Consider the following 15,973-nt stretch of genomic DNA (forward strand, 5'->3'; position numbering starts at 1 on the left):
TTTTTAAGAGCATGATTCTTAATTCAGATTCTTAGATTTGAACTCAGAAGCTGTGTAATTCTGAGCCAATTTTTAACCTTTTGATTCTTTCTTTCTAAACTGGCTGTCAGGAGCTGACAGGTGTGAGGCAAACCTTTGGCAAGTGCAGCCTCACACAAAGCGCTGAAATGATGACGGACATAATAACAGGCATGAGGCCCAATGAGAAAGTGTGATCCACTGATGAGGAAAGGCAGAAGTTAAAATGTATTTGATGCTGATTTTTTCATTAAATCTAAACTAGTGGAAGCCTAGTCGCTTTGCTAGTTTTTACTTTCATAGTAGATTTTTCTATCTCCCTCTGGCATTCCTGCTGTCAGTAGGAAGAGATAAGAGTTCTACAGTCTGGGATATACTGAGACGTTCAGATATCCGCTATTTCTAAAGCATTACTGTTCGATTCTAGAAACATATGAGCCATTAGGCAGCTCTGTCTAATGGATGGAGAGAGTGAAGGGGGGCCGAAGAGGGAAGGGTGGGCAAAGAGCCTTTTGCTCTCCTAAAATCATCAACAGGTTATGGCAAATGAAGTTTTCAGAGTACGGCTTCCTTCAGTTCATTTACTCACTAGGTTGCTATTACCAACACTTCATATTGTAAATAGGAGCTCTCAAGGGAAAAGTAATCCCTTACAGGCACCACTCAGAAAATTCAGGTTCATAATACCAACAATGTAACTTTTCCCATGAATGTGACTGCCACAGAGGCAAAAAGCAGACATTCCAAGAGCACCAGGCCTTGGTTATTCTTGGGAGGGACTATTACTTTCCAATGATGCCCAAGTTGGAGGCTCAAAAGTAAGCTGTCCACAAAACAGTCTCACACAAATTCTGAAACACTAGCAGATATACAGAGAAACATATGGTCAAAATATAAGGGGTGCCCTGGCCAGTGTGGCTCCATTGTTTAGGCACCATCCCGTGCACCAAAAGGTTGTCAGTTCTATTCCAGTCAGGGCACATGTTGGGCTGTTGTTTGATCCCTGGTAGCGGGTGTGCAGGAGGCAGCTGAATGATGTCTCACTTTCACATTGATATCTCTCTCTCTCTCTCTCTCTCTCTCTCTCTCTCTCTCTCTCTCTTTCTATCTCTCTCTCGCCTTCTCTCTTCCTCTCTTCCTAAAAAATCAATTTAAAAAAATAAAAAAATATATATATGGGGTGAATTTTGGCCTGCTCTGTTGGTAATGCCAAAATTACACCATTTTAATGACTCTGACATGTTAGAAGACTGATAGCAAATGTGAAAGATGATTTTCTAGAATTTGAGACAGATCACTAGAGAGAATGTTGTTTCTGATTTTGATTCAACTGATCTTCTCCAGAGAAAGTAATTCCTAGTCACTGCCAAGGGATCCCTCACCGCAAAGGCCAAAAAAAAAAAAAAAATGCAAAAGGTGACATAATTGTTGATGTCAGGGACTCAAGTGAGAGAAGCCCCAGGCCCATTTGTGGGGTTCTCCACAGTCTGCAGCTGCTGCACAGGCATCTTCATTACCAGTTCTGTGACCTGACTCCTATTATTTAATGCCTGCTGGATGTAGCCAAGCACTTAATTCTCTATAATATGTTGTGTCTTTACATAAGAAACCATCTTGTTATAGATCATACCATTTAACAAGACTGCAGGCACCAAAAAGGCAGAAACTTTTATATCTCAAAGACAGTGTTTTTCAAAACTGCAGGCTATTACCCATTGATGAGTCATAAAATTTATTTGGTAAGTCAACTTTTTGATCAGCACTAAGAAAGAAAGAAGAAAAATGGAATGGAGGGAGGGAAGAAGAGAGACACAGAGGAAGAGAGAAAGTAGAGAAGGAAGGAAACAGGAGGGAGTGATGGGGAAAGGGAAAAGGAAGGAAAGAAAAAATAAGAAAATTTTAACAGCAATTATTTTATATTCATCATAAATGAATGTATTCATCATAATGTAAATTGTATTTCTTATTGTCAAGAAATTTTGCACTGGTCAGTTTGGCTCAATGGTTAGAGTGTTGGCCCACAAATCAAAGGGTCAAGGGTTTGATTCCTGATCAAGGACATGCATCTGGTTTGCAGGTTTTGGTCCGCAGCCCCAGAGTGCGTGTGGGAGGCAACCAATAGCTATGTCTCTCTCACATCAATACATCAATGTTGTTTTTTTTTTTCTCTCTCCCTCCCTTTCACTCTCTCTAAAAACCAGTAGAAAAAAATATCCTTGGGGCGGATTTAAAAAAAATTTTTAAATAAAATTAAAAATTTTTTGTAAACAAGTGACATAGAATGTGGCTTAATGTTAGAAAACTAATAAACTAATGTGGCTTAATGTTAGAAAACATCTATTACTTAATTTCTTGAAAATAGCTTATCAGAAGAAAGGCTTTAAAAGAAAGAGTTCAGGTCATTTCCTTTCCCTTAACCTGCACAGATGTGTTCCCTTTTAATTTTACATAGAACCATGCTATAGAAATTTTTTCCTTAAATGAAAATCTATCAGAGTTGGGATAGATCTCAGTATTAAAGGAGAATGGGAAATTCCATCTAAAATTTCGCATTTTTTGTGTGCCAGTGAGGATGTATTGCTTACACTGGAAGAGGGATTTCTGAGCAAGTCTAAATTAACTACAGCACTGAGAAATTGAAACTGAACCTCTCTAGTGACACTGGGGCAAAGCCCCTGGGAGACGGGAGTAGGATACGTGGCCTGTGAGGGTGACGCCGAGCTCTGCAGACTCTACCTGCTCCAGCAGCTGTCGAAGTCGATGGAGCTGAGACTCTAACTGCGTATTGTGATCTTCTAAAATTTGCATCCGAGCCTCCAGCCGACCCTTGTGCTGCCTGAGCAGCTTCGCTTCTGCTATCAGTTCTGAGTCCTCAGCTGTGTGAGGAGGAGGTACAGTAGAGTCCGGGGGTGAGCTCACTGGGAGTTCCTTTCTCTGGTACTGCTCCTTTAGCTGCTCATATTCCATCTGCAAGTTTCTAATATCAAAAAACAAAAACTGAAATTACTATTGTGCACACCATCTTCTACCCCAAATTATCTATAAACTCCAAATTTAGGGGATGCTATTTATTTCCTCCTAGGTGAGAACATTTCTTAACAGTGAGACGAGCAAGCATGATTTAAATGGCAGCTTTAAGTAACTTCTAAGAAACATCATCCCTGAACCCCAAATGCAGGTGAAACCCAAAGCCAGCAGGCAAGCTTGGTGATGCCCTCTCAAATGTTGACTCCACCATGACCTCTTGGACAACAGTTTGAAAAGGGAATAGGTAGGAGCCATGTTAAAGTTACTATTAAAATTTTTCCATTACAAGTTTTCCCAGGATGACACATTTTCTCCCAGGTCTGGCACACCTTTGTTCTTCCTCCAGCTCAGCGATGGCCCGCTCCAGTTCTGCTCGTTCTTCCCTTTCCACTGACTTGAGGATCTGAGCTGGACTCTGGGGCTGGCTCACTGGGGACTCGCCTCCAAGGGTCTGGCAGTACTGCTGAATCAGGGTATGCTCATCCTCCCTAGGGAGACAAATTGAACACAGGGGCTCATATCCAGACGTTGATGTCTCTGAATGTAGAGGAAGTGGAAGCAATGATGATCAGGATGGCTGCTGGGGCAAGTTTGCCTTGAAGCTCACTGTCCCAGCAAATGGGAAAGGGGTGCTGTAATGAACCTATCCAAAATGAACCCTCAGAGGGTGATTTGATCACAACTGGGTGGGTCATGGTGGAATACACACTTCAGCCGATGACTTCTTTAATTAAAGAACCCTGTCCATTGTTCTTGTGCATCTTAACACATTCTCTTTTCCAGACTATCCAATGCCATTACCACCCTGAAGGGAGCACATAACCTTGTTGACTATCCTGGAGTTTGCTTTGTTCAACCTTCATGTAATCCTCCTCAGCCCCCTCCTTAATGCCAAGGGTTCACCAGAAACTGCAAAACCATCATTCTATGGAGAACTTTAGATCTCGCTCCCCAGAATGTTGTCAGTTTGGCTCAAAAATTCTCTACAGGTTTGGACACTCTGACACCCAACGACATGTTTCTTATGACATCCCATGACCTCACTTTAAAACTCTAGGAAGATATTTATCCAGTAGTGCTACAAATACCAACATTTCATGCTTTTCCTTAATTTACTAGTAACATGTATTTATCACAAACCCACAGGTTGAGAACCGCTGCTGTAGAGCCTAAGACCATCAGAAAACACAGATATTTACATTATGATTCATAACAGTAGCACAATTACAGTTATGAAATAGTAACAAAAATAATTTTATGGTGGGAAATCACCACACCATGAGGAACTGTATTAAAGGGCCATGGCATTAGAAAGGTTGAGAACCACTGCTCTATGGGGAGATCCAGTCAGATCCCCTCCCAAACATGCAAATGACAGATCTGGCTAATGCTACCAGGGGAGTCCTGCCATGGAATACCTTGAGCAGTTTTAACCTGGCCTGCTAGGGCTTTTGGGAAACAGATCCTGGAATGTAGGGCTTTATAGGACAGGACTTCATAAGCACATCAGTGAAACACACATACAGGCAGATGAGTTAAAATTAGATTGGAGATGCATTTTGCTGTCAACATTTACATACATTCATTTATTTTGGGAAGCTGATAAGATTTAACATATTATTATAATTATCGTCACCACCACCATCATTACATTCTTTCATTAAGGTATCCTAGGAGGGAATGAAGGCAGTTTCTATAAAAAAATCATTTGTATCGAACCTATAATCTTAATCTTAAGTGTTTTTCACAGATTATTAGGCTGAAAAGTTAAATATAAAAATAGATACAGTAAAGTTCTTAGTTATATGCAGCGAAAAATAAGAGCATATCCTTTAGACACAGGTAGTACATGAGGTACCAGATTAAGATCATTAGGTGCCCAAAGTGTGCCTAATGCTAAAATAGAAAGTGTTGTAAAAATATAGGCCTGCACTAACAAAATATCATTAGATGGAATATAACTATATTCTGTTTAAGTCACGTTTAGAAAATACTATCTAGACCACAAAATGAGTACATATCAGATGACAAAAGAACTGTGACTCATCCAATGAGCTTTTGAAAGCAGGCAAGACATAAATAAAAAATAATAATCTTCCATTAAAGGATTTATTCTGTTCCATGCTTCAAACTTGCAAATAGCGATGCCAGTGCAAACCTTGCCAGCCTCCCAATTTGAGCCTTCCACATAAAACTGTGTTGCTCTCGGGCAGATGTCAGATGAAGTGAGACATCCTGATGGCCAGGGCCTTGAGTTTCTGTTACTGAGATTTCTCAGAACAGTCCTGCGTCCTGGGTCTCTTTGAGACTTTGTTGCTTAATTCCTCTGTCAAAGAAAATTGGTATCCTTAACATCAACGCCCTTTAAATTGTCCAGAGCCAGACTTTCAGAGGAATAGGCAGAATTTGGATTTGGTTCTATGTGTGATAAAGAGCTGTGAGACTGACTCAGGTCTAGGCTTGGAAGGTAGCTAGCTGCCCATGATGCAGAGAGAAGCAACAACTAACCAGCTTCATAGAAGATGACCACTGTGGGGCTCAGGCAATTGGTTCTACAGACCGATCGAGGGACAGAGAAAAACTCAAATACAAATGACTCAAGAGCCTTGGATAACTTAGAGAGAATTATAGGTTCACATCTCAAAATTCATACCCCAAAGCCTAGGGCTTTCTTTGATTGACTATGGCTGAGATGACCCAAACCAAATATAGGAGATTTGTCTGGAGATATTGAGTTTTATCTATACTTCCCACTGCTATCTATATTACCTGCCTATCTATACTTCCTGTTCTTACAAAAAGGTCCTCAAAGATACAGACAAGCTTTGTCTGTGAAGCTGGGTCATGAATGAGCAATGGGATTGGAACAAGAACAATGATAACAGCCAGAAAACTGGATGGATCTTCAGATGCTCTGATGCCCTCCCATCCCCATCTGGAAGCCATCTCCTCCCAAAGCAGCTAAGACAGTTAAGTGGTTAGGGGTAGTCAAGGCATGGGTGCCTAAGCCTGGAGCCAGACTGCCTGGGTCTGAATCCCAGCTCTACCACTCACTGACTGTGAGATCCTGGGCAAGCTCCTTAACATCTCAGGGCCTCAATTTATTCATCTGTAAAATGATGGTAACAAGAACAAGAGTATCATCTCAAAGGTTTCTGTGAGGATTAAATAACCAGAGATGGTCAAAATGCTTAGAACAGTGCCTGGCTCTTAGTATGCTCTATTAAGGAGGAAGTGGTGGTTGTTTTTGCATCATCACCATTATTACTTAAGAGAAACCTAATAGTATTTTTATGACTCAGCTTGGAATGACAAAAATCCCAACTCAAGAGGGCTTTGGGGAAAGGTGAAGGATTTGAGAAAGAGAACAATTCTAAAAAGCATTTATATATATTAACTCATACCATTTTTTACTCAAGGCACTTTTCATCTTTCCCAAGAAAACAATAAAAAATTGCTGATAGTTTCACACTGGTTGCCTCAAGACAGACCCAAGCATGAAGCAGAAGGGCTAATGCTTCCCTGAGAAGCACTGCCCCTTCCTTGTTCAGAAACTGGCAGACTGTTTAGTGGTACTAAAAACTGACATCTATTGTCTCTTGGGATTATATCATGACCCTACAAATGCTGAAGCTTTAGGAAATTTCCAGGAGAAGGCCAGAGTGTTAGAGTATATTGTTTACTTCTTGCTATTACAAAAATGTCCTGGGAGACACATAAACTTTGATCCAAGCTAAAAGCAAAGAAAGACTAGCACAGCATCTTGTCAAAAGCAGCTAACACTTCTTCCTACATCCTATGATCCAAGATGCTAGATTATTGATGGGAAACAAGCTGGAGAGCCAGAGAAATAGTGATGCTTAGTTCCTAAACCTTCCTCCAAAAATCCTGAGACACACCATCAGTCCAAAAAGGGTAAGAACCATCCTCATTGTAAGTCTTTATCCATTGAGAGAAAAGGTATTTATTGTAGTAACACTTGTCTTGCCAAGTCAACGATAACAATTAAAATGGAAATACTTAAATAAGTAAATAAACATTTGAAGAAGAAAGGGTGACCACTGGTAAGTCAAATCACTGGGGTGTTAGGTACAGAGTAGGGCTTATTGATCCAGAGCCCTTTTTAGTATTCTCACCTGAATGGCTGCACCCTCATATGTCCACAGCAAAAGAACCCTAGTTTACTCAGTAATCCAAATTGTGGAAGAGCAAAGGCCTTCTAAAACCAGCTTTATCAAAATAAGATGTATTGACATATGCATTAAGAATGCACCAGTGACTGAGAAACAATTTCTCTTTAGTGGTTTATATCGTTTTTGCGCTATTAACTTAATCTTACCTATCAGGAAGAATTTGTCCCCTCGCTTTTCCAGTGCCAAGAGGAAGCCAGCAGAGTTAAAATCTGCAAATCTCTCTATAGCTCTGTTTTGCTTTCATGATTATATCTCCTTCTCGAACTCTGACTTTCCTTCCTCTAATAAGGACCCTGGTGATTACATTGGGTCCACCCAAATAATCTAAGATAATCTCCCCATTTTAAGATCCTTAACTTAATCATATATGCAAAGTTCCTTTTGCCATATAAAGTGACATATTCAGAGAATTTGGGGATTAGGATGTGGGCTTCTTTTGGGGGACATTATTCTCTCTACCACAAACGCCCTCACCATGCTCTTCCCTTATAGGAACACTTATCTGCCTTCTGTCTAGCATGTAAGATTTATGAAGACACCCTATCTATGTCTGCAGACCTTTATAGCCCTGGGTACATGGCAGTGGTGTGCTGGTAACTGTCTAACATCAGGTTTTCTAAAGGAAAAAGAAAAAGACCTGGGATTTTCAATTTTTTTTTATTTAAATACTTTCATCACAGCCAATTACGCTAATGACTTCCCTGACTGGGAAGCTGGGAAAATATTTAGAGATATATACCATCTGACAAATACAAAAAACTACCCCGCTTAGTTCCTAAACCTTCATACCTTCATACCCCAATAACATACATTTGTAATAAAATAAAATAAGTAGGGCATGGTGAGTATTACCTCTGTTTCTATTTTAATCTTATCTATTTAGTTGTAAGAGTATCTTAATAATAAAAGGGTAATATGCTAATTAGACTGGATGTCCTTCCAGACATCATTCCAGATGAAGCCTGGGTCTTGGGTGCCAGAGGGAAGCCAGTGCTGGCAGCCAGAGGAAAGGCCTACTTTTGCACAAATTTTGTGCATCAGGCCTCATGTATACAATAATTTTAAATAATGGCTCTCTTTGAGAAACAGCTTTAAACTTCTTAAAAATTAACAACTTGCTCTCACAGTGGGTTCCAGCACACCAGTGCACAGTAGGTATATAATAAGTATTTTGTTGGATGGATGAATGAGTTGATACATCTATTGTTAGTACACTGAATTGTATTCAGCTGTTAATTGCTTAATTATTTTTTCTTTCCTCAGCTAGCGCTAAATTTAAAAATAAATAGTGTTGATTTTAATTTGCAGATAGGATGTACAAAATTTGAGCATTATCTTTATTGTGTTCACGGGATGTGACAAACATATTTTAAAGAATTTAAATTTGGTTTGAATTCTTTAAGTATTGTCAACTTTGGTAGAAATTGTTGAGTGAGGAGATATTCAATATATTTTTAACTATTTTATATAAAATACATACTACTAAGTTAAATATGAAACAAGCATTATGAATATGGTGTTATCTTGTTTGGGAATTGTTGTAAACTCTAAGTATATAAATAATAATGTATAAATAAATCATTGCTGTATTACTGTAAAGTATTAACATGCTAACCTTTGGAATGTAAAATTGAAAAATTTCCTGAGAACTTTTATTTATCAGCTTAATGATAGTAAAACTAGTTTTTAAATATTAATAGGGAAACTTTCTATATTAAAGTACCTAAGGTAGTTCAACTCTATGGTTCTTCTTAGAATAAAACATCTAAGTACTATGTTCTACAATGTTCTTTACAGCTTCCCATTAGATCCAAAAGGCAATGAACCTGAGTAAGTCAGGTAAACTTAACACTACGAAATCCTTTAGACATCATTCAGAATTAAAAAGGTCAAATGCACAATAGCAAATAACAATGTCAAATAAAATATCTGCCTAGAAAGGTTTATAAGAAGTATTCTAAAGTCAACCAGCCTTTTCTTAGTGTGCTAATCAATTATTGGCAGAAGAGGTAACACTTTTCAATGAATGGTGGGGAGTATATGACCAAGGGCATGTGGTCATAGCTGTTAAATGGCAGGGATTATGGAGGAAATGTGAGCAGAAGGATGGGCACAGATTCTGTGAAATTACACTTGTTAACAAGAAATATCATACAAGTAGAATGACTATCTGCACCTGCATTAATTAATAAAATAATCTGTTTTCCCTGAGGAAGATTAGTTGCCAAATGCAGGGTTTTTTTCAATAGGAATTCATTAATTTATACTAAAATAAATAAATAAATATATCCAATTTATACCACCATGGCTTGAAAGTATAAAATTTATGTAGACATATTTGTAACCACACATCAATTCTGATTGGGATCAAAATCCAGAGCCTGGACCAGTGAAGATGATTTTTGACAGCCATAGTACAAGAACTAGCCTACCCGGATAGTACTGATTTCATGATTTACTTACACACTTCCTGTGGTAGAGCTGCTATCAGTAAGTAAAGACCCATTGCTCCTTTGGGCCAGTCTGAAAAATGAAAATAAGGAGGTTAGGCAAAGTGACCACATCATGGGGCATAGTCAACTGGAGGTATAACCCCAATCATTTTAAAACTGTGATAAAGTCAAAATACAAGGAGGTCCAAATACCCTAATAAGATTGTGACATTAAAACAACTAACATTGAGTTACATTTCTATCACCACTGTCTTAAGGCCTATAGGCCTTAATCTTACACCATGTTCTACAGTCTGCTAATTGACTAAGCCTCCTACTTTTCCTCCCAGACCCTCAAGTCCATCTTCATTCTGACACAAATCTGTGATCCGTTCATGTTTCAAGATTCTCCATGACTCCTCTTTATCTAACACATCATCCAACTCTCTTAGCAAATGGGCCCTACATTATTGAACCCCAGTTTCTGTCCATCTACTCTTCATTCTTGACCCTTTCTCTACCTGAAGTACTTCAAACAAGCCATGTTCTTTCCCAGCTCAATGCTTTTGAGAATGTTTTTCTGTTAGTCCAATTCTGGCTTTCCCCAGAAATTCTATTAGGCTAAGACCCAGTTCAAATGTTACTATTGTTATGATGCTTGACTTAATCTTTTTAGGCATTGCTAGTTACTAGCACTGGAGATACCTAGTATACCTGTTTTTTGAAAGTTTCTGCATACCATCAACACCAGTCTATTCTTAATATTTTGGGGGGAATTTAAAATAAGCCCCTGGAATAAAACATTAGCATATGTTAATTACATATTGTAAGTCAGTGCACCATCTCATGAGAACACTTTCAATCCCCATGTTCATTCAACAACACTGCATTACATTGTCTAAATCCTGCTTGGGTTCTCATGAGCTCAATAATCATATGCAACTGAGTTACCTTATATAGAATGTGTAGCAGGTATTTGGTAAAGTGTAAATTATAACATGGAAGATGAGAGCCCCATGGCTCCTACAAAATAACATTCCTTAAGTCAAGGCACATTAAAGGTATGGGATTAATACAGACATAGATCCATTCTGGGAGGCAATGCAGCAGAGGGCTGCTATCAAGTTTCTTACCGTGTGGCATACTGTTCTATCCTTGAATGAGTATCATCGTGAAATAGCTGAGGAGACTGTGAAGGGCTATAAAGGAAGATGAAAATAAACAGTTTTATACCCACATATTGATAGATATTCCTGGTTAGAAATGTTAGCTTGATTAAATAATAAATTTGCCATGCAAAGAAACCACTAGGATTATTACCCGGGAGGCAGAACTATTATTTTAGAATGAGAGTTTAGTAATCACCCCCATGCTAACAAAACTGATCAGAACATCCTCCTCCACAGATGGGGCTGTAAATACTCACTCATAAGTCTCTGGCCACATACTGATGAGTGTGACAGGACTGCAGAGAGGGGAGAGGGAAACAAAAGTAACAGAACAAACACTTTAAAGCAAGCTAAGACAAAAGCCATGGAGGTGGGGGTGGGGAACATTCTCAATTGTCTTCGGGAGATCAAGACACAAAATTCACTGTTTATTCTAGAGAAGCTGCTGATATTTAAGAGCCTGTGGGGCCTTTTCACAGACACTTACAGGTATTTGTTACAGGACAGCAAACACATCTTTAAATATTCTCATTGGGGAGGAAAAGACAGGATGCTCCAAAATAGCCCAAAATTTTAAACAAATTTTAAAGATAATATCCCATAATATACTGAAGAAAGGTGCAATCACATTTTTGTTTACCCTTCTGACCAAGTTGAACAGAATGGGAAAGTTAAATCCCAAAGACGTTATTATATGTATTGATGGCAGAGTTGCAATAAAATAAGACTTTTCTGATTCTGTGTACAATTTTAAATATAAACATTCAAATCCAAGCATACACCAAGTCTCTGAATCTCACAGATACATTTAAAAAAGATGTAAAGCAGATATCTCTGTAATGCAGATATCCCCCTCATATCCCACCAAAAATTTCACATTGTCAGTAAAACGGAAAATAACTTTTTTTCAGATCTTTATGTACTTTCTTCATATAAAATTTTATCCAGAAGTTCAGTCTATAAAACCGATAAACAAACTTGTTCTGCTTAAAGCAGGGCTTGAGTCTGGAGTGAGATCACTCAGTATTACTCCTGGCCTTAGGCTTAGGGGTTCCCTCCAACCTCACAGGGCTGCCTAGAAATCCCCTCGTCTCCATGCCTCACAAGGGCTGCCTAGAAATCCCCTCGTCTCCATGAACGACGTTTTGAAAACAACTGATGCTAATTAAAACCTAGCTCAAATCCTAATTTTTTTTCATTTTCATTTTAATTTTTGTGAGAGAGGGGAGGTAGTACTGTAAATGTAGATATTTAAAAATCTAAAATAAATAAAATCACTTGTCTATTGATTAAATAAAGTCTCCTAGAAAAGCCAGTGTTGACTGAAACAAAGAAGGGAGGTTGAAATTATTTCAGTTCTACTTTATTCTCCTTTACCTATCATGCATACATGCTTAAGAAAAAGTTAATGATCATAACTCCTTCTGGGAAGCACAAGTTGATGTCTAAATAGCAAAGACTAAAAAGGGATGGGAGGTCATCTTATTGGGATAAAAAACTAAGACTCTTTGGACCTACTTTCAAAAACATGCATTTATCCAAGCTGTATTTGTCATTTGATCTCTATCGTAAGTAGACTTAATTATCCATGCATAAAACAGATACAAGAACAATGAAACAATACTGTACTATTCAATAGCTTTTTTACATCACTACGTTTCATTAACTCGGAACTAGGGATGTTAAATGTCAGGTGAATGGATTGCTCTGCATGCTCCAAAAAGCTGTAACTGCTTGAGAGATCACTTCTAGAGTTCAAGGGCATCACAACATTTACTGTGAGCTTAAACCCAGAATAATACATATTTTTTTAAAGTCTTAATTGAACTTGGAAAGGCTTTGTAAAACTGCTTGGCTGGTTCTTCTGAAGTTAATTCACTGTGCACAAAAGTGGTTCATTGAACTAAGATAAGAATGGCAGAGGCAGAGAGCAGAACTGAAGAGTTTCTCAAAAGAAAGTGTGGTGTTTTTTTTTTTTAATATCTTGAGAGATTTTCTAAGAAAAGAAGTAAAGATTAAAAAAAAATGAAACTTAGTGCTTCATTGACTTCAAAGTATTTTGATTGGTAGAAACAACACATAACTCATTTTATTTCTCATTTAACTCTGGAAGGGGGGAAATGGCAATATTCTCAGTGTGTAGTTAGAATCTATGTTAAAGGGGGTTAAAAGTAAGATCGAGCTGTGTGTTAGCCTAGATTTAATAAAGCCCTCCTGCTTCCAGAGCAGTGGCTGAACAGATTGGTCTGATTAATCACACACTAATATGCAAGAAATCCGACTCTACTAAATACACTTACCAATATATGAAATAGAACCCAGATTTTCTTTGAAGAACTTTGTGGCTCTTTTAGTGCATTTAATTCTGAACAGACTACTTCTGCTTCGAGTCTTTTGCCTTTTTAAATCCATTGTCACAGAACAGGTAAGTGGGGTCCCCTCCTTCTCTAACATACAAACCTTCAATGGTTCCTGACTGCTCACAGGATAAACTCCAAAAACCCTGGCCTGGCTTATAAGGCCCTTCATTTTCTGGTTCCTGCTTCTTTCTCCTCTCTCATTTCTTGCCACTATTCCCAGCTTCCCATCCCATTTTCAAAAAACAATCTGGATTCTGGGCCTTTGAAAATATTTCACTTGCCTGGAAACTCTCCCTTTCTAACTCCCACCCACACCAAACACTGACTGTTTGGCCCTTTCATCACTCAGGTCTCAGTTTAGCTGTCACTTTCGCCAAGGCCAGTGCTCCCACAACCATAATTAACACTATGACTTGGTTCTTGCTACAGTAAGAATCTAAAAACCCATGCAATTTGTCTATTCCACCTTAGCCAATATCAGGGACAGGTGTCTACATTCTTTAAAATGTAGGGAAACCAACCTAACTTTTTACCTAATAATTATCTCTCACAATTCTCAAATTATTTTTGGCACTATTTTAACTTGTTTCTCATGTTTTTATTCAATGGTAACTTTTTAATCAAGCTCTACTCACTTATTTTGATTGATGTTATGAGAAATCTTGCAAAGCTATAAAATTAAATACCTAAGCATGGGTTTATTTACCTTCTTTTAGTAATAACTCATTTTCCCCCCTGTAAATCTTCTTCACACGTGCAAGTATAATTACTGGGTAGGGGGTAAGATTACATTTTGCAGTGAAAAAGAAAATGAAGAAGAACATTCTAATCAGCTTCCTAAATAACTTCCACACATTTACCACTTCGCTGATTTTTCTCCTATGTTCTCCTCCCACAAATAGGAGAATAAACGAAGTCAAACTTTTTTACTACCCACTCACATAAATTGTTACACCAGAAGATTAAGTGGCCTTGAACTAGAAAGGGCTCAGCAGAAAAATGAACTAAAGTAAGTACAAGAACATGTTTCAGGATTAAAAAAAGAAAATCTGCCCACTCTAAACAGTAGCTCATAAATCTTTTTCAAAATGCATCTTGTGACATCTGATTTAATCTTATACGCATTTTCTTTCTCTTGTTTTCCACTCACTGGAAATGCTGGTAAATATATGTTAGATGAAATGAAACATTTTCAGAGTTACAGCCAAAAACCCTAGCACAAAATTATTGGCAAACTTGTCTGTTCTTTTTTACTTTAACTGAGTCACTCAGAATACAATGATGGATGCCAATAATTATGTTGACACTGAAAGGAAAATTATCAAAACTGCTTAAAAGGGCTATAAAAGATCTATTTGTCTGCCCAACTAATAGGAAGCATATAGAAATATACTAAAATAAATAAGAATGTATTATCAAACCACCTGATGAGGAAAAGGACAAAAATACAGCCACAAAATGAAGAGAGGACCAATAATCTACCTTTTCCATGGATTTAAGTATTTGAACAGCTCTCCTTGAACTATAACTGTTTTTATTAAAATTTGTCCTAAAGTGTAGTTCAAAAAAATGTATTGGAGGCATATAGACTAATTGTACACAGTTTGATATCAAGCAAAGGTATCAAAAAGTTTGATTTTTTTCATATGTTTTAAATGTGTACATGACATTTTGATCTATTTATATATACAGTTACATTATATTTCTTTCTATATGTACACCCATAATATTACCTACAGCAGCATAAAGACACCCACTATGCTTTGGCTGTGGTCTTTTTTCCACTTCGTAGCAGTTTCACAAATTTAAAAAAAAATACATTTGCACATAAATGTATGCATAGAGCTTTATATGGAAAAAAATTCAGACCAACAGTCTATCCCTCTATTTTGACATCTTTGAGACATGCAGTGTCATAATACGCTGGACCATTATTGTTCTCAGATTATGTCTCTATGAGTGCTGAAGGTTAAACAAAGTTTGGCTTCATAAAAATTACACTTGGAACACTTTTAATACCTCTCTACTGTATAATGTAAAGAACTCTACTCTTCACACTTCTCAGCTTGTTTTATAGTCATTTGAGAGGGCATCTTCTGTAACAAGAATCTCACTATTCCTTACGACTAAGAACTCTGGTGATAATTAGCAATTAAGGTTAATTTTCCCCAACATTCAAGCACACACAAAAATATTTGCTTTGGCAGGTATATTTAAGCTAATATTCTAAAGATTCAAAGATTTAAATCATATCTATTTTTGATCTTTATATATAATTAGTAATTTAAAATTACTTCTTACATTTGTTCTGGCTCATTTTCAAAATTATTTTTATTTTAGGCTATAAGTTATAATTTTTCTTTGTTTTAAAATCCAATGGTAATTTTGTTACATTGAAATTTTATTTCATTTATGCTTATATACACAAATTTTAAAATTTAAAGAAGTTGTGTCTATCTCATGTACTATATGTTTATTTTTAAAATAAATTTTTATTTCAAAGAGGAAAGGAGCGGGAGAGGAAGACAGAAACATCAATGATGATTCCCTAGACCGGAATCACAATTAGGACCCTTCAATCTGCAGGCTGATGCTCTATCCACAGATCCACTAGGGCTCTATCATGTATTCTTCAAAGCTACTTCATTTTGCTGTCATGTTCAAGTAAAAAGAAATTAGAAATGTAATGTTAGATTTTGATGAGATTTTAGTAGATAGGTAGGTATCTAAAGAAAGATAAGTGTTGCCAAAATTGGTTTGACTCAGTGGATAAA

The 15,973-nt window shown here is 37.4% G+C and overlaps 1 protein-coding gene across 5 annotated transcripts in view; it reads right to left on the reverse strand.

Moving 5' to 3' along the window:
* UTRN (utrophin) overlaps nucleotides 1-15,973 on the reverse strand; it is a gene marked incomplete at its 3' end in the record, with an annotated part of 411,728 nt that overhangs the window by 10,522 nt on the left and 385,233 nt on the right. For all 5 annotated transcript variants that reach the window (XM_084889907.1, XM_084889908.1, XM_084889909.1 and 2 more), the window contains 5 exons: nucleotides 11,097-11,135; nucleotides 10,804-10,869; nucleotides 9,702-9,761; nucleotides 3,375-3,533; nucleotides 2,755-2,995 (listed from right to left, as the gene is read on the reverse strand). In XM_084889907.1, coding sequence (XP_084746033.1) covers nucleotides 2,755-2,995; nucleotides 3,375-3,533; nucleotides 9,702-9,761; nucleotides 10,804-10,869; nucleotides 11,097-11,135 — 565 coding nt within the window. The remainder of the gene's footprint in view (nucleotides 1-2,754; nucleotides 2,996-3,374; nucleotides 3,534-9,701; nucleotides 9,762-10,803; nucleotides 10,870-11,096; nucleotides 11,136-15,973) is intronic.

This window comes from Pipistrellus hanaki (assembly GCF_964339955.1).
Source record: "Pipistrellus hanaki genome assembly, chromosome: 7".
Classification (NCBI taxonomy): Eukaryota; Metazoa; Chordata; class Mammalia; order Chiroptera; family Vespertilionidae; genus Pipistrellus; species Pipistrellus hanaki.